This window comes from Miscanthus floridulus, chromosome 18 (assembly GCF_019320115.1).
Source record: "Miscanthus floridulus cultivar M001 chromosome 18, ASM1932011v1, whole genome shotgun sequence".
NCBI lineage: Eukaryota > Viridiplantae > Streptophyta > Magnoliopsida > Poales > Poaceae > Miscanthus > Miscanthus floridulus.
Window position 1 is genome coordinate 65,821 of NC_089597.1, and position 24,604 is coordinate 90,424.

Genomic DNA, 24,604 nt, shown 5'->3' on the forward strand with positions numbered 1-24,604 from the left:
GGACCACTGTCAGGCTATTGGTAGCAAGAAGCTGAATAACCTGATGCAATATGGTGGTGTTGCTTGTTGTCTACAGATGACATGTGATCCTGCACATTCTCTATTGTCGGAAGAGTGTCAGTCTCTATGTGTTATTCAGACAGCTGTTGTTGTTCAGATCCCAGAATCGGTTCAGCAGCTCCTCAAGCAGTATGACCACTTGTTTAGTACCCCATCTCAATTACCTCCATCTTGGGAAGCTGATCATAGAATCCAACTCATACTAGAGGCACAACCAGTTCGCATCAGGCCGTATCATTACTCCCCAATACAGAAGAATGAGATCAAAGATCAAGTAAAGCAAATGTTGGACAATGGGGTTATCAGACCAAACACCAGTGACTTTGCCTCACCGGTACTGCTGGTGTGGAAGAAATATGGGACATGGCAATTTTACATTGACTACTGCCATCTAAACACCATTACCATGAAGCATAAACACCCAATGCCAGTCGTCGATGAGTTGCTGGATGAGATTAGTGGCGCCAAATGGTTCACAAAACTCGATTTTAGTGTTGGATACCATCAAATACGCATGGCTACAGGGGATGAGTATAAGACAACATTCCGAACGCATCAAGGGCTGCATGAATTCCTGGTTATGCCATTCGGATTGACGAATGAGCCAGCCATGTTTTAGAGTTTAATGACCATTATCTTTGCATCTCTACCGTGCCGTGGGGTACTGGTATTCATGGATGATATCCTTATCTATAGTGCCACCTTGGAGGAGCATGTGAAGCTATTAGCTGAAGTATTTGCTATTCTAGAGAAACATCAGTTTCTGATCAAGAGATCCAAATGCATGTTTACTCAACCTTCAGTAGATTACCTGGGTCATGTCATCTCAGCAGAAGGTGTGGCAACTGATCCAACAAAAGTTCAGGCAGTAGTCAACTGGCCTACTCCAACAAATATCAAATAGTTAAGGGGCTTCCTTGGGTTAATAGGATACTATCACAAATTCATTCAACATTATGGAATGATGGTTAGACCTTTGACAGAGTTGCTAAAAAAAGGGTGTCAGTTTCAGTGGACACCTCAGGCAGATAAGGCATTTCAGTTACTTAAGCAAAGCCTTGTGCAAGCACCTGTTCTGACTGTACCCAACTTTGAGTTGCCATTTATTCTAGATACTGACGCCAGTGATTATGGAATTGGTGCAGTGCTAATGTAAGCAAACCACCCTGTAGCATACTTGAGCAAGCATCTCTATCCAAGGAATCAAACACTATCAGTTTATGAGAAAGAGTATTTAGCAATCTTGATGGCTATTGAGAAATGGAGGCCATATTTGCAGCACAGGCAATTTATAATTTGCACTGATCATAGGAGCTTGCTCCATCGAACTGAACAAAGGGTAACTTCAAAGATCTAGCACAAAGCCTTGGTGAAGCTCATGGACTTGGATTATCAAATTCAGAATAAGAAAGGTATTAACAATGTAGTTGCAGATGCTTTATCAAGATGTGTGTCTCAGGAAGAAGTTATTGCCCTCTCTGAGTGTATTCCATCATAGGTTCAGAAGTTGAGAGATAGATATGCTGATCATGCTGAGGACATGAAGCTACTAACTGAGTTGGCAGTCACTGCACAAAATGAAAAAGGATTTGCCTTGAAAGAGGGAGTCATCAGATATCAGGAAAGAATTTGGGTGGGCCACAATACCTTAGCTCAGCAGCATATCTTGCAGGCATTACATGCAAGTGGGATAGGAGGCCACTCAAACATATCTGCAACTTATAACCAAGTCAAGTCATTGTTTGCTTGACCTAATTTGAAATAGTTAGTGCAACAATTTGTGCAACAGTGCAAAATATACCAATAGGCAAGGTGGAGCATACTAAACTACCTAGACTACTTCAGCCACTCCCAATGCCAGCACAAGCTTGGGAAGTCATTAGCTTAGACTTTGTTGAAGGATTGCCCACATCTGATAGATACAATGCAATCTTGGTGGTGGTTGACAAGTTTTCAAAGTATGTGAAAGTGCAATCAAGTCCTAATTGTGGGTTTTGGTGATAATGACCACACAATTAGAGGACTAATGAGATTTATCAAGATGACAAGCTGGGAATCTATAATCGAGGATGTTATACGAAATGGAGGAGCCCCCAATTACAAATGCTGATGGCTTCAAATTCAAAGAAGGTTTAAATTCTTTTATATTTTGAATTTGAGTATAGGAAAAACCATACTATAAAGGGGGACACAATGCTTAAGCTAACAAGTGCTACCAAGTGCTCAATCCTACACATGTATCCTCAGTTTCATAGCTAAGACAGCCAGCACTTCACTCTTACCCTTGTCGCCTTGCCTAGTGCGGCAGTGCCGCACCTAGAGAGAGGCAATGCCGTAGAGTGGCACTGCCGCACTTGAGCCGCGGCACTACCGTGACTTAAGTGGCCGTTTGGGGCTGGGGGTATTTATACCTTTCTCCTTCCTCCCCAACGTCTCTCCTTGCTTTCCAATCATTCAGTTCAACCAGAACACAACAGAGTGCTCTTCTTTGTCTTCTCCATTGGTGACCTTGAGCTCCCAAGCTTCTACATTGATTTCCCCATCAATCCTTGAGAAAAAGGTCCCAAACTCGATTAGAGAGCAGATCCTTCGATTCCCCAACTCAAAAGAGCACTTGGTTCACGTTTTGGCTGACTGTTGTGTTTATTACTCTTGGAGCTTTGCTCCTAGTCGGCTAGAGCGTCGCCTGTGGAGCTTGCCAACTTGTGTTGCAGCCTCGGGAGATTTGTAACTATCTCTTGAAGTTAGTAAACTCACCCCTCATCTCAAGTGTTGAGTCTCTTGACTTGAGAACAAGTAAGGGTTGCAAAGACCTAAGCTTTAGTGGCTAACCTCAACAACATGACCTTAGGCAAGCCTTGGTGGCGAGATGAACCATGGGATAAATCATCGTGTCACCTTGTGCTTGATTTAAATAATTTGCATTTCATATTGTTGTTGAGGTGATTTCTAGGGTTTGTGGCCGATCTACTTATGTGTGGTGTTCCTATCACTTCTAGTTGTTGATCTATGTTACATATACCTGCAGGAAGCTTAGTAATTTATTCGATTCAAGTTTCCATTCACAGTTTTTGAATTCTGTCACGAAGTTGTCTATAGGTACGGCAGTGCCGTGGGCACAGAGCGGCAGTGCCGCATGTTGAATTTGACAAAAGTTTGAGTGTTTGTTTTAATAGGCCTATTCACCCCCCTCTAGGCTAACCAAATATCCTATAGTATGGTCATTTCATTCCTCTTCATCATCCATTTACAGCACTTCAGATGGCTAAATTGTTTTTGGATAATATATACAAGCTACATGGACTTCTGAAGGCCATCATTTCTGATAGAGATCCTATCTTCACTAGTTCACTATGGAAAGAGCTGTTTAAGTTGACTAATACTCAGTTATTGATGAGCTCGGCTTACCACCCCCTGACTGATGGCCAAACAAAGAGGCTCAATCAGTGTTTAGAAGGTTTTCTGAGGTGTACAGTACACTCTTGCCCAAGGATGTGGAGTAAGTGGCTTTCAGTTGCAGAGTTTTGGTACAATACTGCATACCATACTACAATGGGTAGATCACCATTTGAGGTGCTATATGGTCATAGCCCAAGGCAGCTGGGTATCTCTAATCTAAACCTAAGCACTGTCCCAGATCTTGAATAGTGATGTGTAAGGAAAATGGACCCTAAGCCCATTTACTTTGGATTTTGGTGTTTGATGACCAACACAACCAAATTAGACTAATGAATTTGCAAGTGTTTGTTTTGTAGTCCAACAGGGTGCAAGACATGACTTGGACGAAGGCGACGTGATGATCCGATGATCAACACCTTAAGAAAGACCTTAAGAGCACAAGAAAAGACCCAAGATATCAAGCAAAGTCCAAGCATAAAGATAGGAACCAAGCCGTATGCAAGATCGCGAAGAAATGAGCTCGTAGAGGCGACCGGACGCTAGACCGGACGCTGGACCGGTGGCTCGGTAGACAGGTGACCGGACGCTGGTGGCAACCGACTGGACGTAGAAACACAGCATCCGATCGAGTACAAAGAGGTTCCAGAGCAGCAAATCTGCGACCGGACGCGTCCGATGGTAGGCGATCGGACGCTCGCCAGCGTCTGATCGATGTATTGCTGGCTCAACGGTCGGGACGACTGGATGCGTCCGGTCAGGACGATTCAGCGTCCGGTCAGTAGCAGTTTTGAGGGAATTCAACCCCAATGGCTACTTTCTTAGTGGGGCTTATAAATACAACCCCCAACCGGCCATTTGAGAAGAGTAGAGCTGAGGAAACATACCAAGGGTGTTGATACACCATTTTAGTGATCTCCACTTGCTAAGTGCTTAGTGTTTCATCAGGTGATTAGCGTAGGTGCTTTGCAAAGTGCTTAGGTTGATTAGACCACCACTTATGCACTTGCTCTAGGTGTATGCCTAGTGTTTAGTGAGGTTTGCATACCTCTTGCCACCCGGTTTTTGCGAGCACAAGAGTTGTACATCGGAGGGGCTTGAAGTCTTGTGAGATCGCTCCAACCGCGTTTGTGATGCGGCCGCCACCGTGTACCGAAGGGAACAAGGCCTGTGGCGTTTTGGCCGAAAGCTTGATAGTGAAGACGGTGGGGAGCATCTGGGAGAGGCTTGCCAGAAGGCACATCAGAGACCCACTTGCACGTGGGGAAGGCCCGAGGCTATCCACGGAGTTACCCGACCGGGAGCTTGGCCCTTGTGAGGGATTCCTTGCGAGGGGCTCCAACGAGGACTAGGGGGAAGCTTGTGCGCTTCTCGATACCTCAGTAAAAATACCGGAGTCATCGAAGGGAGTTTGCATATCTCTACCTTGCTCATTAAGCTTCCGCATTTACATTGATCATTTTATTATCATTTGCGGTAGAGATAGCAATACACTAGCAAAACTATAGTTGCACATCTAGATAGATTATCTTTTGCATAGGTTTTGCTAGAGGTAGAAAAAGAGGCCATAGTTTAGAGTTAGAATTTTAAGTTGCCTAATTCACCCCCCTCTTAGGCGTCCACGTGTCCTATAAGTGGTATTAGAGCCGGTTGGCTCATATTTGGACCTTTGGCTTAACCGCCGTTGAGCCGACGCTATTGTAGAGTGGTTGGGATGGATACCGCTAGGCCTCCTCAATTTGATGGCACTAACTTCCTCTACTATAAGGCTAGAATGGCTTGCCACCTTGAGGCGGTTGATTTAGGTATATGGAGAGTCACTCGTGACGGGATGAAACCCATTAAGAATCCCGAAAAGCCCACAAAGAGTGATGAAAAAGAAATGCATTTCAATGCTAGAGCTAAGAATTGCTTGTTTGAATCTTTTAGCATGGATGTGTTTAACCAAGTGTTCACCTTAAATACGGCACATGAAATTTGGTTAAAACTCCAAGAGCTCCATGATGGCACAAGTAATGTTAGTGAGCAAAAACATTATCTAGCCAAGCAAAATTATGATTCCTTTGCTATGAATGATGATGAGCTTATTCATGATATGTATTCTCGATTGAATCTAATCATCAATGAGCTCCATTCAATAGGATTATTAAAGCTAGATGATGCGGACATCGTGAGGAAGATCATCTCCATTCTACCATAAAAGAAATATGCAAGCATCATCATCATCCTTCACAACATGGAGAACTTGAGCACCATGACCCCAGGTATTGTCATTGGAAAGCTACTGGCATTTGAAATGTCACGTAAGATGGGTCAAGGAGAAGCATCTTCATCAAGCAAAGGCAAAGCTCTCGCTTGTAGTGAGAAGAAAAAGATGAAGGGCAAGAAAGTTGAGTCAAGCTCAAGCTCAAGCTCCTCAAGTGAAGAAGAAGATGAGGATGATGATGATGATGAAGATTCAAGTGATGATGATCAATCTTCCTCCTCCACCTCCAACCTTGATAAAGAATCAATCAAATTAATCAACAAGGTGGAGAAGATGATCCAAAGGCTCAATGTCAAGGGTGTGCCCATCCAAATTCAAGATCTCATTTTCACCAATCAAAGAAATGAGCAAAGAAAAAGAGGATGCTACGGATGCGGTGAGTTGGGGCACTTTATGGAAGTTTGTCCAAATAAGCCCACACCCAAGACAAAAAAGAAGGCGTGCAAGAACAAAGCCCTCACAACAATAAGGTCATGGGATGATTCTTCAAGTGAAGAAGAAAACCATCACAAGAGGCGAGGTCACAAGCACTCATCATCAAGCTCTTCTCGTGTGTGCCTTATGGCACGAGGTAATGAAAGCTCATACTCTAGTGAGAGTGATAGTGATGATGATTTGCCTTCTTACAATACAATTGTGCAACAAAATCTTAAATATGCTGAAGTTTGCACTAGTCAACAAAAGAAGCTCAAAACTTTAAAAGAAGAGCTAGGTAGTTCACAAGAAGCATACAAGAATTTGCTTGAACAATATGAAAACTTTGCAAATCTCAATGTTGAACTATCTACTAAAATTGAGCAACTTGAGGCTAGTGCAACAAAAAGTGCATGCACAATTAATGATAAGCAACTTGAAAAGAAAAATGAAAAATTAAAAGAAAAGTTAGCTAGCTCACAAAATGATTATCAAAGTTTGCTTGCTAAAATGGAAATCATGTGCAAACATTATGATGAGCTAACAAATAAAGTTGCTAATCTTGAGGCCGTCAAAAATACCCCCACCAAGGCATCTAAAAGAAATGACATAATTAAAAAGGATGCATCTACCTCTTGCAATGATTTATGTTTAGACTCACCTTTGTGCAACCAAGCTTGTGTTGAGAAAGTGATTGTAGATACATGCACACAAGAGGTTGAAAAAGAGAATGAGGAACTCAAGCAAGAAGTAGCTCGCCTCACCAAGGACTTGACTCAAGTGAAAGGCAAGGCAAAGCAAACCCAACTTCATCAAGATAACACTGTCAAGGGAGTGAAGAAGCTTGATAAAGGACAAATCATGGTTTGCTACGTGTGCCACAAAGAAGGCCACAAGTCCTATGGATGCAAGGTGAAGAATGGGGGAGGAGCAAAGAAGGAGAAAAAGCAAACAAGCAAGCTCTCCAACACCTACACCAACAAGGTGGACAAGAAGGCCTCCACACCTTATCTCTTGAAGAAGAAGAAAAATGACAAAGTGGTGGCCATCAAGGTGAACAAGCAAGCCAACAATGGGGTCAAACGCTTTTGGGTGCCAAAAGAAATCATTTCAAACATGAAGAGCACCAAGAAGGCTTGGATCCCGAAAGGGAAGTGAGAAGTCCATCGGACATCAGGGAATTTGGAGACTTGGCAAAGTTTGGGTGCATTTCGTGGGGTGCATCATGATGGACAAAGTCATTGCCAAGTAGGTTAGTGAATACTATGGACCCAAATTCCCCTTCCCATGTTAGGTAACTAGATGTCATTACTTTCAATTAGCATTTATTTCGATTGGTATTGTCTTTCAATTGCTATACTCTTAAAGCATCAAGTTATCTTTTATGCATAATGTTTGCATTTACATGCTTAAATACTTTATCATGCATTCAATAGGTATATCATATGGTAGGCTTGCTCGGTTTCATTATCAACCCTTAGAGCAAACCTACATGGTTTAAAATTGTTTAGGAGCACGGCACATAGCTTGTTTTACAATTAATTATCTAATATGTGCCATAGTCCAAATTGTAGATAATCTCTCCCAAATATCATCTTTCAAGTGGTATTTTGATACTTAAATCAATGTGCACAAATTTTACAAGTATTCAACACTTGTGTGCACAAATTTAGGGGGAGCTTAATCTACAACTTGGATACTTTGAGACTAACACTTGTTCAAATGGTATCATTTTTTTAAAACCTATCACAGGTGTAGTAGTCTCATTGTAAGGAAATTAGAGTCTCCAGAGTTAAGCATCATTCTTCAATTGGCATCATCATGTTGATCTCATCTCATATTTATATGCTTTCTCCATGCATTATATGGATTAAACTCTCTTGTGCAATAAATTACTATTTATGCATATGCTTTGCGTTCTATCATATGTATGCATACATTTAGGGGGAGCTTAGTCTATATAATGTGAGAGTCAAATTTTGTGATCCATTTCATTCTATACACAAAGGATCACAAAATTTGACCCTCCCTTGTGCTACTAATGTCTTCCTTTTCGGTGTTTGATGCCAAAGGGGGAGAATTTGAAGGACCAAAGGCAAGCATCAAGTTGATGTCTACAAGTGGTAATGGTCCAAGAAAGGGAGGAAAGTGGATTATGGATTAGACTAAGTAATGGTAAAATTTGTAGGAATCCATAATGTCACATAGGGATTTTTGTTTAAGGGCAAGATGGTCTTCGATTGGTATCTAAGTAGGATTTTCTAGCATCATATAACTTTGCCCTTTGCATTGCATCCTAGCAAGTAGGTAGTTTTTAAATTTCAAAATCTCTATCATTTGCTTGCTTTGGTCGTGTTGTCATCAATCACCAAAAAGGGGGAGATTGTAAGGAAAATGGACCCTAAGCCCATTTACTTTGGATTTTGGTGTTTGATGACCAACACAACCAAATTGGACTAATGAATTTGCAAGTGTTTGTTTTGTAGTCCAACAGGGTGCAAGACATGACTTGGACGAAGGCGACGTGATGATCCGATGATCAAAACCTTAAGAAAGACCTTAAGAGCACAAGAAAAGACCCAAGATATCAAGCAAAGTCCAAGCATGAAGATAGGAACCAAGCCGTATGCAAGATCGTGAAGAAACGAGCTCGCAGAGGCGACCGGATGCTGGACCGGACGCTGGACCGATGGCTCGACAGACAGGCGACCGGACGCTGGTGGCAACCGACCGGATGCAGAAACACAGCGTCTGATCGAGTACAGAGAGGTTCCAGAGTGGCAAATCTGCGACCGGACACGTCCGATGGCAGGCGACCGGACGCTGGCCAGCGTCTGATCGGTGTATTGCCGGCTCAACGGTCGGGACGACCGGACGCGTCCGGTCGCAGATTTGCCGCTCTAGAACCTCTCTGTACTCGATCGGACGCTGCGTTTCTACATCCGGTCGGTTGCCGCCAGCGTCCGGTCGCCTGTCTGCCGAGCCACCGATCCAGCGTCCGGTTGCGCTTCCAGCATCCGGTCCAGCGTCCGGTCGCCTCTACGAGCTCGTTTCTTCGTGATCTTGCATACGGCTTGGTTCCTATCTTTATGCTTGGACTTTGCTTGATATCTTGGGTCTTTTCTTGTGCTCTTAAGGTCTTTCTTAAGGTGTTGATCATCGGATCATCACGTCGCCTTCGTCCAAGTCATGTCTTGCACCCTGTTAGACTACAAAACAAACACTTGCAAATTCATTAGTCCAATTTGGTTGTGTTGGTCATCAAACACCAAAATCCAAAGTAAATGGGCTTAGGGTCCATTTTCCTTACAATCTCTCCCTTTTTGGTGATTGATGACAACACGACCAAAGCAAGCAAATGATAGAGATTTTGAAATTTAAAAGCTACCAACTTGCTAGGATGCAATGCAAAGGACAAGGTTATATGATGCTAGAAAATTCTACTTAGATACCAATCGAAGACCATCTTGCCCTTAAACAAAAATCCCTATGTGACATTATGGATTCCTACAAATTTTACCATTACTTAGTCTAATCCATAATCCACTTTCCTCCCTTTCTTGGACCATTACCACTTGTAGACATCAACTTGATGCTTGCCTTTGGTCCTTCAGATTCAGCGTCCGGTCAGTAGCAGTTTTGCGGGAATTCAACCCCAACAGCTACTTTCTTAGTGGGGCTTATAAATACAACCCCCAACCGGCCATTTGAGAAGAGTGGAGCTGAGGAAACATACCAAGGGTGTTGATACACCATTTTAGTGATCTCCACTTGCTAAGTGCTTAGTGTTTCATCAGGTGATTAGCGTAGGTGCTTTGCGAAGTGCTTAGGTTGATTAGACCACCGCTTATGCGCTTGCTCTAGGTGTATGCCTAGTGTTTAGTGAGGTTTGCATACCTCTTGCCACCCCGTGCTTGCGAGCACAAGAGTTGTACATCGGAGGGACTTGAAGTCTTGCGAGATCGCACCAACCGCGTTTGTGGTGCGGCCGCCACCGTGTACCGAAGGGAACAAGGCCCGCGGCGTTTTGGCCGAAAGCTTGATAGTGAAGACGGCGGGGAGCATCCGGGAGAGGCTTGCCGGAAGGCACATCGGAGACCCACTTGTGCGTGGGGAAGGCCCGAGGCTATCCACGGAGTTACCCGACCGGGAGCTTGGCCCTTGTGAGGGATTCCTTGCGAGGGGCTCCAACGAGGACTAGGGGGAAGCTTGCACGCTTCTCGATACCTCGGTAAAAATACCGGAGTCGTCGAAGGGAGTTTGCATATCTCTACCTTGTTCATTAAGCTTCCGCATTTACATTGATCATTTTATTATCATTTGTGGTAGAGATAGCAACACACTAGCAAAATCGTAGTTGCACATCTAGATAGATTATCTTTTGCATAGGTTTTGCTAGAGGTAGAAAAAGAGGCCATAGTTTAGAGTTAGAATTTTAAGTTGCCTAATTCACCTCCCCCCTCTTAGGCGTCCACATGTCCTACATGATGAAAGAAAGAGAATTGCTCAGTAAGGTCATACAACTACAGCTACAAAGAGCTCAGTAGAGAATGAAATCTCAAGCTGATAAGCATAGAATGGAGAGAGTGTTTCAGCAAGGTGATCTTGTATACATGAAGTTGCAGCCCTATGTGCAGTCTTCAGTGGCAGCTCGCTCTAACAGGAAATTGTCATTTTGCTATTATGGTCCCTACAAGGTCCTGCAGAGAGTAGGGGAGGTAGCTTACATATTGGAGTTACTTGAGGGCAGCATAATTCATCCGGTCCTTCATATGTCACAGCTCAAGAAAGATGTGCCAAAGGATGTGTTAGTATCTGAAGATTTGACCTCTGTCAGTATAGACCCTATGCAAGTGCAGCAGCCGGAGAAGATCCTTCAGTCAAGAATGGTGAAGAGGGGAGCCAAGATGATCAAACAGGTGTTGGTGCAGTGGACCTCCGTGCCACCAGAGATGGCCACCTGGGAAGATGAAGCGGATGTGCCTCAAGATCAAGTTCAGGACTCGGTCGACTGAGGACAGTCTCATGCTTAAGGGGGAGGGAATGTCAGGGACTGACAGGTGGGACCACTGGCGAGTATGACGGTGTACTGTTGCTCATCTGGTAGGCGGTTGGGAAGTTGGAGCTGTTGCCCGTCTGGCAACAGCCGCCGGGCGTCAGCTATATAAGCTGAACCATCAGAAGAACCTGGGTAACGAACTTGTAACAAAACAATCGTAGAAGTAGAAGTAGTTTAGTGGTTCCTCCGCTCCTGTAATCAAAACTCTGTTACAGTTCGCAATAAAGTCGCCTGAATTCGCCCCAAATCCACCAAATCATAGCTAGATCATCACACTCAGGGCCATGTTCGGCACGATGGCCACCACGGATATCTGTAGGAAAACAAAAGGCTTATCAATCTGCATCAACCTTTGTGACTGAGATGAGGTTTTCTGCAGAATCTCGCAGAAAGTTCTTTCAAGGTTTTATTGCCAAATCATACAGTTCATGACAGCAAAGTAAGCAGTCCAAATGTTCAATGGGTACTTGGGGACGGCCAACAATTCCATGGTGGATGGGTAAGACATCAACAAAAATCAGTAGAGTATGCATATATAACCTCACAATCCAATTCATACTACCAATCTTACCAAATAACATTTCTTATAAAATGAACATAATATCGTACTCCCTCCATTCTAAATTATAAGATACATACTTTTTGTTATGTACCTAGATATACATTATGTCTAGATACATAACGTCTTATAATTTAGAATGGAGGAAGTAATTAACAAGAAGTAGCTAGCCACAGTCATATTTCAATTGTGATTAGATAAGGTTAGATACCAAGCAAAGAAGGCACCAGATGTGACTAACTTCTTACAATTCTCAAAGGAAGTACTCCCTTCGTTCCAAATTATAAGTTGCTTTAACTTTTCTGATACATCCACTTTGCTATACATCTAGATATAAGGTATGTCTGGATACATAGTAAATTCTATGTGCCAAAAAAGGCAAAGCGACTTATAATTTGTAATGGAGGGAGTATACAAGTAGTCAATCATGGTCCTATTAGTATCTTACTGTAGTCAGGTTTGGAGGCAGCCTACATAATCATGTCTTGTTTCTGGCCAGACTGGGAAACAATGAAGATGGAGTTGAGAATGAATATGCTTATGTGTTGGCCTTGGCCACGCTATTATCTGCAGTCCTGGACATTACAACAGTAAAAAAAATCTTTGCTAACACTACAACTCTACAAGTATAAAAAAGGAAAAGAAAACTCAAAGGAACCTAAGAAATTTACCATTACTACGAGCAAAACAAAGAGAGGATCCTACAGAAATCAGCAATCCCATGGATATCACTAATCTCACAAAATAGCATGACCAACGAGAAGCTGCCACAAGACCACAACCAGGTTGCAATAGAGCTAAACAAGTTTCATAGCAAGCATGACACTAGATGTGACTAGGGCGTATTTGGGTTCACGGGTAAATATTGCCACATCTCAAGTTAACTCATCATTAACAAGTCTGAAAAGACATCTTAATTAAGTGATCAATCAGGGATTCAGGGTCTCACTATGTGACAGGTTTAGAGGCAAAACTTACAGCATCATATCTTATCTGTGGGCAGTGACGAACTGATGATATGCTTAGGATGCAGCTAATAACAGCATATGCTTAGGCCTTGTTGATTGCTACCTGCACACACAATAGAAGCAATTCAGATAAACTGTTATTTGTTAACACTCATTCAAATCATTTTAGAGCAAAGTACATGTGTAGTAACACCCATAGCTTGAACGGAAGCCAGAAGAAGTTTTACAGAAGCACATAACAGAAGGAATTAATAGGAACCGCCAAACTAGAACTAGATAGTTACCCCAACAAGCCCCCCAAATACCAAGCTAACTGAAAAAAAAATTGATGTATTCTGTAGTTTTAGAGAACCATAACCTGAATCAAATCCTCCCACAGGATACTCTTCAAACTCAGTTGACAGCTGTCAAGTCTTAACCTGTATATGGAAAGAAATAGGCCCATTCCTAGGCAAAAGCCAACACATACATTTGTTGCACATCTGCATATGCCAGTGCACCAATACAAGAATCACAAATCAAATTGGCAAAATAGCAATCATCCGCTGGTACATACATTCACCAGATACAGAAGATGACATCATATTACTCAACCACACATTCCCATGCTTCATAGTATGAAATCATAGGCAAGTTTTCAACCATAATAGATAGACACACAAGCTTAAAATATCAACAGCTGACCCCACTCACATAGTCACAAGTAACCACCACAAGGCCCAAAACCATATTTAGTACACCATCCATAACATGCGAAAATTCATTATGTACGTATAGCTGAAATTTGCTGTGTGTAGGCCGGTGCAGTGCCAATCTCAGAATATCCCCACGACGAAGCTTGATTGTAATGTAACCGCTAACCGGCCAGCACCTCTTCCATACTTTTCTTTTTAGCATCTGCAAGACACAAACACAAGATTGCCCACATTTTATCATTTTTATGCAATCACCACACCAATCTTGAATATTGCAAAGGGGAAACAATCAATTGTAAAGACGATTGTATAAATGTACAACAAAAGGCTTTGTGATGGCTGATCATTAACCATCTATCCGTTCTAGGGGAAATGAAAGTTGAGCACGATGAAACAGTGCGGCAAGCCGGCAACAAAACAATGGTTAAAAGCGACCGGCAATGCCATGGCGCTGCAATGGATAATTGACTCCTAGGACTAGTAGGCACCACTAAAGGAACTCAGTCTAAGATGCCGCCACGCAGGTGACACTTGACAGCCAAAGACAAGTGCGGCGTGTCTGCTGCTGCTGCTGCTGCTGCTGAAGAGCCCGAACTGTTCACTCAATTGATCGGAGCTGTTCACCATGGACCAGGTGCAAGTCTGCAGCTACACGTACCTATGGCTGCCGTATGGATAAGCAAAAGGAGACATCAGCTGCACAACCACACTCGCACCTCGACCACTTGTATAGCGATCTGGGATTCGGCCCGAATCGACCAAATTTCAGCGAAATGCGCCCATTTTGGTCCGGCCCAAAATAAAACTAAACCGGCCAAATATTTCAGCCCGATTCAAATTTTTTAGCCCATTCAATGGTCCAGTAACAAGCCCACATGCTCTCCACCGTGAGTGAATACATCGCAGAGCCGCCAGCAACGCGCAGTCTCGGCTCTTCACCACCTGCTCCAGCGTGGTTGCCGCCGCCACCACCACTGCGAGAGTCGTGGCCGCTTCTCGACGCCTGCCCCTGGGCCATGGTGACTCCCCGACGCCTGTCCCCGCACCATGGTGGCTCCTCGACGCCCACCCCGTGCTGTCAGCGGATCTGCTGCGCCGACGCTGCCCCCTGCCGCCACCACACACCGCCCGTTCCATGGTGGGCCACACACTGACACACACCCTCTCCATGTCTAGTGCCATGTTTGACTGTTTGGGGGAATTTTGTTCAAATTTGCTTAAATTTCATTCAAATTTATAGTGGATACCGATCCGAATTTTCTGAATTTCGTCCAATTCGGTGAGCTCGGAGATTTTTCAAGAAAAGAATCCCAGAGCCTGCCCGGCACCACCAACCGCTCCGATCGAGTCACCGCCTCACCAGGAGTCGCCTTGTCTCTCTGCGGAGAACGGGAGGATATTTCCTATGCGCATTATTCGGCCGAGCGATCCAGTAGCTCCAGCTGCGCACATCAAGCGGCGACGAGGTCAGCAGGAAGCGCGAATCGGGGGCAAAGGTCTAGGGGTCCGAGACGGAGGAATTTAACTCCCTTCCCATGGTTATAGGAGCCGGTACCATGGTTGGCTAGGTGATAGTGTTGGCCGCGGGCTGGTCGGTGCGCAACCTGACGCAGTTGGAGGAGCTGGACGAAAAATGGGGTTTAGGCGGAAGGCGTGCCGAGTGCTGACAAGAGGGGTTTGGGGTTACGGGCCAACAGGCCAACGGGGAGTCGGGGACACCAGGAGGATGCACGGGTGCACGACAAGTGGAAAGAAAGGCGGCAGGGCTGCGGTACGGGGGCAGAGCCGTGGAGGCTGGATGCGCCGTGCGCGGGCGCACGGGGCAACCGGGAATGCTAAGGTCCATCGGCGGCAGAGTTTGGGGCAACTTACTTGGCGCCGTAGATGGTGAGGGCCATGGCGATTAGGCCGACGAGCGCTGCCGCCGCTCCAACCATGACCTCGGTGAGGAGGCGCAGAAGCCCCTAGATCAGTTCGTCTCCGGCGACGGCACTAGTACCACCGCCCTCGCCGCCGGCGCGGACATGCACGACGATGATGAGTGACATCCCCGAAAAGAACGTGCCCGTCACCGTGGTAGGTAGCACGCGGAGAGCAGCCAGGGTGAGCGCGCAAGCTTGGGCACCCCCGTGATCCTTCGCAAGCTTGGCCTGCCTGAACATGATGAACTCGAGCGTCCCAGCAGAGACGCATAGCGCGAACATGACAAGCCTCGAGATTGAGCGCCGCCCGTTGCCCGCGCCGGCTACGGGCACAGCGACGATGCGGTGACCCATCAAGTGGTGGTAGTTGAGTGCGACGGCGACGAAGAGGACCACCACCGTAGCCAACGGCGGCAAAACCTCGGCCGCGCTGTGGAGCAATGGGGCTTCAGCGGATGTCGTGGTGCCCGTGCCCGCACCGCACTGCGGGTACAGGAAGGTGACGAGCTCGAGGGCGCACAGGCCGGCGAAGCCGAAGTCGGCGACACCCCTCACCATGTTGTTGGGTTGGGGAGGACGATCTCGAGCCTCGAGGCGTGGAGGGACGGGGAAGGGGAGAAGAGAGTTTTGCTACTTGCTTGTTTCTTCTTCTCTTGTGGATGGTTTCATAAGATGGGCATATGGTGGTATATATAGCTGCAGAAAGTGGGTGTAGTGCATGTAAAAGGAAAGGAGGGTTGGTTTGGAGCAGGGGACGGTGAGATCAGATGCTGCAGGTAGCTAGGTTGTTAGGGTGATGCGTATAGAATAAGCTAGCTAGCTAGACACTGTGGCAACTGCTATAGTAATCCCATCAAGTTACAATTTAGCTCTAACGTTCTTAGTTGTTGCTTGGTGCTTTAGTTTTACTAGCTCAGAGAGAGGAACTAGTAGGGCGCAATGCAATGCAAAGCTGCTTGCCAGGAGATTGTATATCAGCACGAGCAGGGTAGCCACGAGTGAGATGATTCGATGTTTGCGCATCTAGATTGAGGCGATCCCGGGAGAGGATCAGAGGACTTGAGGAGGATACGATGAATGATCTGTCAATGCGATATTGTTGTGGGACAGGGGAGGGGATTGGAAAGCGAAAGAGAAGATGTTTTAACCCTTGTCCGCTGAAGCAGTGCGGCACCAAGAGAAAAAACAATTCCACGATCGTGTCGCGTCAGGTGAACCCTATTAGGTTGATCTCCACCAACGGTTAATTGGGCCCTTGATCCGCGTCCTGATCGGGGGGCGCTCAGCCTTTCTACTGGCTGATGGGCCCCCATCGCACAGCGCCATAAAAGGACGGTGGGGGCTGGGGCACAAGACACAAGGTTCACCACAGCCGCCAGCCCCACCATGATGTCCTAACCCTAGTCCGATCTAGAAGGGGGCGCTGTAAGCGACGGGAAGCGCCATCGCCTTCGTCACCGCCACCAGCACCACGTCTCCACGTCGCTGCTACCTCATCGACGGTGCCATGGCCGCGACTGCGCTTGACATGAGGTACACCAAGCAAGTTTCCCCATCTAATCTAAGTATTACGCAATGATTTACGCCTAGAAGTACTTTTAGTTCCATCAATGGTACCAAAGCCATGGTTGCTAGTGGGTAGATCCAGTTTGGGGTAGAAAAGAGAGAAGCAAATAGAAAGAGAGGATTAACCCTAGTAATGAAGAAAAGAAACAGGCGGGCTCACCTTGAACCCGCCACACCACTACCACCGCCTCGCCGGCGCGTGGGAAGAAATCAAGAAAGAAGTGATCCAAATCGGATCAGAAACCCTAACCCTAACAGAGAGGTCAGTGAGGGGAGGGACCAGGAGGGACCTACCTCGGTTTTCTCGCCGCCGTCACCACCGCCGTCGCGTGGGAAGAAGCTCCACTACCGCCGAGCCGGCACGTCGGGAGAAGCCGAGCCGCGCTCGTCACAGACCGCTCGACGGTGGCGCGCTCACCCACTAGGGAGCGCGTGCTCTGGCGAGGGGACCCACAGTGACGCCACACTTCGGTTTGGGGTTTCGGGTGAGCTCTCATTACAGCGTCAATGGGGCGCTAAGAACACCACCGCGGTGCCGCTCGACGGCACCGTGCGTGGCTCCAGCCACACGCGTGCACCAGCAAAGGGCACCATGGCGGCGCCGCCACCTCCTGCGTCGACCTCGGGTGCGGTGTCTGTGGTATGAGGCGAAGAGTAGCTAGGGTTAGGGTTAAAAGAGCGGAGCCGCGTGGGGTCAAGGGCAACGGCGCAAGGCCACTCAATGGCGGCACACTCGGCCTCGGGCGAGTGCGCTCACCTGCGAGGGGCCCACGGCGGCGCCACCATCTCCGACCGCCGAGGTTCTAGAGAGAGAAGGGAGAGAGAGCCGGCCGTCGCGGCGAAGAGAGAGAGGCAGGGGAAGAGAAATGAGTTTAGGGTTTTGGGGGAGCGGCATGGCACCATTTTTGTTCGGCTGAAATCAACGCGTGGCCGTCGATCTCAGATCAATGGCGCATAGCAGCCGGGCCAAAAATAGCCCAGGTGGGCATGAGCGGTGGGCTGCTTTCCTGGCCCAGGCCTAGGTTGCGGCCTAGAGCACGGAGCGCGCGTAGTGGGCCCAATGAACAGTATTGCTTTGAGTCTTTTTCCTTTTTTCTTTTTCATGCTAATATTGCATAATTTCTGGAAATTGATTCATGGCTCAAAGAAAATTAGTTAAGAGAATTTTTCTGTGGGCAAAATTCACCAATTATGTTTATGTTTCCGCTGCAAAATTCATGTTGATGTTACCCACATATTGCTAATGTTGTATGACTAATTAGAGGATAAACATAATTGGTGAATTTTATCCACAGAAAAATTCCTGTTGATGTTGTATGACTAATACAACACCTGTTGTTAGCTCTTCGAAGAAGATGAATAATATAAACAAGGATCTTGTTATAAAGGAGCCTGTAGAATCAATTGCCTCTTGACAATGAAGAGCAACAATAGCCCTATATGAAAGTGCCAGTAGCTGAGGCCCTAGAAGGTGTCAAAGAATTAGTAAATCAGTTTTCTAATGACTATGAAGTCTATGTTAGTAAAGAAATTTAAATGAAGGGTGACCTCACCTCAATTGAAGAAGCCATGAGAAGTGTTTACTCGTTTAAATGGCAAGAAGCTATGAAAGTTGAAATGAATTCGATGAATACCAACGATGTTTTGGTCTTAGAAGTAATTCCTAATGGAACCAAAACAGTAGGTTGTTAATGGGTCTACAAGACAAAATGTGACTCCAAAGGGAATGTAGAAAGATATAAAGCATAACTTGTAGCAAAAGGCTTTACGCAAAGAGGATGAATAGATTACGATGAGAGTTTTCTCTCTAGACTCATGCAAGGATTCTTTAGAATCAAAATGTTGTTATTGGCACATTACAATTTAGAGTTACATCAGATGGATGTAAAGACGGTATTTCTCAACGGAGATTTGTATGAAAACGTTAACGTGGCACAACCCAAAGGTTTTGTCATGGAAGAAAAAGAATGTATAGGATGCCGCCTGTAGAAATCCATTTATGGATTAAAAGTAAGTCTCTAGACAGTAGTATTTGAAGTTGATGAAACAATGAGAAAGTTTGGATTTTAAAGAAAAAGAGAAGGACAATAGCGTTTATGCGAAGTTCAAGAATAGAAAATTTATTTTCCACATCCTGTGAATAGATAACATTCACTCACTAGTAGTGATATTAATCTATCATTGGAGAAGAAGTTTTGTCATCAAGTTTCAATGTGAATGATCTTGGTGAAGCATCATTAGCTCGAGTAATCGAAATTCACTGAGATAGAAGAAAATGGAGTATTAGGACTATCGCAAAGGCATACTTAGAAAAGATTATAAAGAAATAAAGTATGCATGCGAGTAAACCTACGCCTGCTCCTATAGTCAAGGGTAATAGATTTGTGAACTTTAAGTGTTTTAGGAACCGATATAAGATCGATCAAATGAACATGGTTCCATATACTTCAGCTGTTGGAAGCTTGATGAGTGTACAAGTACAAGTAAGAACTTACCCTGACATAGTTTACGTATCCGGGATATTTTGGCAGAAGTCCAATCTAGATATAGATCACTGGAATGGAGTTGATAATGTCTTGCAAATCATAGGCCTCATGCTGAGTAAGAAAGAACAAGTACTCTCAAATAGTTGAGGGTATAAATATTAAGTCTTGGCGAGATATGTAGTGAAATCCACAGCAGTTGCTAACACTCGCAGTTGGAGTATTATTGTGGAAAGGCTCCAAAGAAACAGTTGTGGTGTTATCAGTGATGCATACCATAGTATAGCTTGACATGAGGCTTAAGGAACAGGCAAAAGGAGGTTAAGGGAATTAGTATCCTGATTTAGCAATGGTAGACAACAGCAATAACCATTTAAAGTAAGTTAACTCCTAAGACAACATGTCAAGTGTGCTACCAAACACATTGACACTAAGTTATATGTTGTAAAGGAGAAAATCCAGAATCATTTTGAAAGCATTGAGCACATAAGTACAGAGTAAGTACTTGCGGATCCACTTACCAAAAGCTTACCACCCAGTGCGTTCAGAGAATACACAGTCAACCATGGGTTTACGTGAAAGCCTATGATTTCTGGATACTAAGGGCCTAGTTGAGTATCTATTTTAAAACAGAGAGGTGCATTGTAGCTGTTAAATCTAATGGCAACTGACCGTGATGATGAGGCACGCTCTTTGCACTGATCTGTGATGGAATGTGAAAAAGAAAAAGGAAGTTAAGTTTAAGTTATAAGGTGATATCAAGAGGGAGAATGTTAGGTTGATCTCCACCAATTGGCCCAACGACCAATTGGGCCCTTGATCCGCACCCTGATCGGGGGCGCTCAGCCTTTCTACTGGCTGATGGGCCCCCGTCGCGCAGCGCCATAAAAGGACAGTGGGGGCTGGGGCACAAGACATAAGGTTCACTGTAGCCGTCAGCCCCACCGTGATGTCCTAACCCTAGAGCGACGGAAAGCGCCATCGCCTTCGCCACCGCCACTAGCACCGCGTCTCCACGTCGTTGTAACCTCGTCGGCGGTGCCATGGCCGCGACTACGCTTGACATGAGGTACACCAAGTAAGTTTTCTCATCTAAACTAAATATTACCCACTGATTTACGCATAGAAGTAGTTCAATCAAACCCTTCAGTGCTCCTGCTTCTCGTTGCTTATCAGAAGCCACCTATATATATTTATTATAGCCCCAGTGAACCCAGCAGTAGCATGAGCATCGCATCTGCGGTCCTGCATCCAGTCCTTCCTCTCTGCAAGTTCGCTTCTGTCTTGATAATGACAAGAGAGAGAGAAGAGTGCGTGCTCTAGAGAGAGAGATAGAAGATAGAAGAGTCCCCGGATGCCAAACCCACAGTACTAGTACTACTACGCAAGTAGGAGTAGCTTTCATCATTTATTATAGTCCCAGTGAACCCAGCAGTAGCATGAGCATCGCATCTGCGGTCCTGCATCCAGTCCTTCCTCTCTGCAAGTTCGCTTCTGTCTTGATAATGACAAGAGAGAGAGAAGAGTGCGTGCTCTAGAGAGAGAGACAGAAGATAGAAGAGTCCCCGGATGCCAAACCCACAGTACTAGTACTACTACGCAAGTAGGAGTAGCTTTCATCATTTAATAAATAATGCCGGTTAGCTCTAGAGAGAGAGTGCGTGCTAGAGACGCGGGGGGGGGGGGGTTGAGAGAGAGAGAGAGAGAGAGCACAGCTTATCATTCCGAGGAAAAGCGGCTGGCACGGTCCAGCTCGAGCTCACCTCAGCTCGGCTGGGCTCGAGCTAAAAATCTAGCTTGGCTTTAGTTCATGTTTTCAAAGGATCGCATACAATATTTAATTGTCAAATCAGTATGCAAATCAATAAACGTAGCATCGTTTCCATACAATCAGGTGAATCAGCCAAATCAAAACACGATTAGTGAAACAAGATCAAGCAAAAGGAGAAAAGATTTGGATTTTTAATACAGTGCAGGAGAAAGCAAGCGAATTGAAAGGGGGGCAGAGCGAGTAGTAAAAAGGCTTAGAAGGGGCAGCGAGCGGCGTGCACATCTTGTCATCGCCGTGAGCTGCGTCAGCTACCCAGCTATGCGGCTGTGCGCTTGGGCCTACAGTGACTAGCAACCAGGAGCCTAATGACTAAATGAGCTTTGAGCGGATGGTGGCGACCGGTCGGCTTCGCGCAGGGGCACGCGCAGTGCAGCTGCGCAGCGAAGAGAGTAGAGGAGAGATCGATAGGAACAAGGCAGGAGTTGAAAGAGGATGTTGTAGGCGGCGGCGGCTGACCGCCGACCTGAGGTGGTGAGGAACTCGAGTGGTCGATGGTAGACGTTGTAGGGTTTTCACAATTGGTTTGTTGAGCTTCTCTAACGAGCTAAAAGATGAGCTTGGCTCATTAGGACATTATATGAGCCGAGCCGAGCTAATCCACGAGCCGAACGAGCTGACAGGTTTCGAATTTTTAAATCCAGACCTAGCAACATCGTGGGAGAAAAGAAAAGGAGAGGCAAGATAGGATAGCAACGTCCGCGTCGAGGGGGGCAGTTGGAGTTCGCTGGAGAAACCAACGGGGACGAGGACTTGGACTAGCCATGCATGTTGGGCTGTTGCTTGGGCTAACGGGAGGAACCTCCGAGGAAGCTTCTCTTTTCCTCAGCAGCTTTACCAGGCGTATCTGTTTTCAGTGACGCTTAAAAGGCGGCATCTAGCCAAATCTGCCGTAGCCGAAAATGGTAAGCGATGCCAAATCAGCAGCTTTAGATAGAGGGGCTGTTGCTCGGCAGTGCTGCTGCTAAGGCCCCATTTAGATCCAAATTTTTTTTGATTTTGGCTACTGTAGCACTTTCGTTTGTATTTGGCAATTAGTGTCTAATTATGGACTAATTAGGTTCAAAAGTTTCGTCTCGCGATTTCTCACCCAACTATGCAATTAGTTTTTTTTCGTCTACATTTAGTACTCCATGCATGTGCCGCAAGATTCGATGTGACGGGTACTGCGCAAATTTTTTTGGAATCTAAACAGGCCCTTAGCTCATCTGTTCTATACCGGGCCTAGTCTCGCCTTTAAATACAGGCTGTGTTTTGTTCATTCTGTAACAAAGAGAAACTGAAGCCCAATCTATCTAACGTTTTATGTTGAACGGGTAGCACAACCTAGTCCAGCCCAGCCTGGTGTCACATTTAGTTGGGCTTTGTTCACTTTGCAAATTTTTTGAACCTGAAGAATAGTATCACTTTCGTCTTATTTAGCAAATATTGTCCAATCGTGGACCAACTAGGCTCAAAAGATTCATCTCGTGATTTCCAACTAAACTGTGTAATTAGTTATTTTTTTACCTATATTTAATACTCCATGCAAGCGGCTAAAAATTGATGTGAGAGAGAATGAAAAAACTTTGAATTTGGATGACATCTAAACAAGGCCTAGTCCGAAAAGCTTCATTGGGTAGGCCGTAGGCGTAGGCCTGGGCTACCTCTTTCAGGCCGACAAACGGAGTTTTCCTAGGCCGTCTGGCCCAAGCCCAAGCGTTACGCATCAGTACGGAACTTCGTATACTCACTCAAACGGTCAAATCCACTCCAGATCCCAGTGGTTTCATCAGTAGACGCAATCAAATTAAGCGAGACGAGGTAGAAAGGCCAATTTATCACCAAATAAACGAAGACAAATGTATGCAGGTGGTTGGCGAAAAAGCTACAATCCTTAATTAGTGTATTTATATATCTATACAAAGTCTATACACAACTTTTCTAGCGAGAATTCAGATCTGAGGCAGCTTGTATTTCCAACCTTTTTCCAGGTGTTGTTTGGTTGCTCTCTGATAGGGCTTCGCAGACTCGAAGTGGCTCTAGCTAAGGACTCACAAAACAAGGCAAGCAAAAGGGGGCAGAAGTGAACTAGCAGCTTTGCGATTTTTTTTTGATTGAAGGAGATAAATCTCAGCTTTTAAGAAAGCTATAGCATTTGGGATGCCAGCTAACAAACTGGACAGAACAAACAGTACTCCACCAAGAGCAGCTTTGCAAATTGCAACAGAACAACGAGCTGTGCAGCAGTGAAGATAGGGAGCGCAGACAAACCGACCTGTCGTTGCCATGGCACGAGTGGCAGCAGAGAAGCTCAGCTCAGGCCACCATGGGCATGGAATCCGACGCCGCCTTGATGATGGCCATTATCTCCGGCTCCGGTGGGTACTGCAGCAGATCGGCGACGGAGAGGGGCGAGCTAGATGTGGTTGTGGAGGAGGCTCTGCTCACATTGAGCCAGCGCACGTTGACTCGCGGATGCGGTTACAAGTCCCCTCTCCTCATTCCCTCAGCATCCAGCAGCAACTATAACAAGGGGACAGTGCACCTATCACTCTCACTCCCCACCAGTACAAGCATCACTGCAGGTCTGCCTACGCAATATATCGCTCCGCCTATCAGAGCGAAGGAAAGAACGGCCCACACCGTATACAGTAATCCACCTCCTTTTAGCTCATTGGTTGCAAAACGAAAACAAAAGAAAAGAGGTGACATTATTAGCGGTTACCTAATATCTCCTGAAGCAAAGGAATGGTAACTAACTATTCAAGGTAGTTGTAAGTCTCATCGCCTGTTTTTTTAGTGCATTGCTTCGTTGCGCCATCGGCCTGTGGTTATTAATATTATTTGGAAATGGTCAGTACCTATGTAAATTGGCAAACCAGGAAGGCCATGAGCAACAAAAATCAAGTTGCAATCCAGTAAAGATAATGATAGGACGAGGACTTCCGTCTGTCCGGACGGACTCCGACCCACCATACGGTACACACGCGTTGTCATTCACTGGTTTGTTCGCGCCTCAGAAAATACTCAGACACCGCTCCTCTCTCTCTCGTGCCTCCGTGCCTCCACTTTCTCTCTCTCGTGCCTCCAGAGCTACTCCCTCCCTCTATCTCGGTACGGTGCGGGCGAGTGTCCCGGCACGGCGCGAAGCGGGCTCAGCGTGGCCTCAGCACGAGCAGGCCACGACATGAAGGTCCGAGCGGCCCTTGACACGACGGTGCAGCGGCGCCGACGGCCCCACTCACGGGTGGACCAGCGCGGCAGGCCCAACACGAGTGACTCCCCGGCTGATCTAGCTACCTCTCCCAGTCGTGTAGGCGTTGCTTCCTTGCTGCGTTGCGTAGCCACCGCAGCTAGCCCGCCACCTACAAGCGTCACCAGGCCGCTGCCTCCGGTGAACTCCACA

At 45.9% G+C, this 24,604-nt stretch overlaps 1 protein-coding gene and 1 pseudogene across 1 annotated transcript; one reads left to right on the top strand and one right to left on the bottom strand.

Moving 5' to 3' along the window:
* The first annotated feature begins 10,713 nt into the window (after positions 1–10,713).
* LOC136521164 (uncharacterized) lies at positions 10,714–11,151 on the top strand. Its single transcript, XM_066514863.1, has one exon. The coding sequence runs from the start codon at positions 10,714–10,716 to the stop codon at positions 11,149–11,151; it is 438 nt and encodes a 145-aa protein (XP_066370960.1).
* Positions 11,152–15,285: 4,134 nt separating this feature from the next.
* LOC136519877 (uncharacterized) lies at positions 15,286–15,897 on the bottom strand (annotated as a pseudogene).
* Between the last annotated feature and the right edge of the window lie 8,707 nt (positions 15,898–24,604).

Coding starts and splice junctions, on each gene's coding strand:
- LOC136521164 (XM_066514863.1), top strand. CDS start 10,714: ATGGAGAGAGTGTTTCAGCAAGGTGATCTTGTATACATGAAGTTGCAG.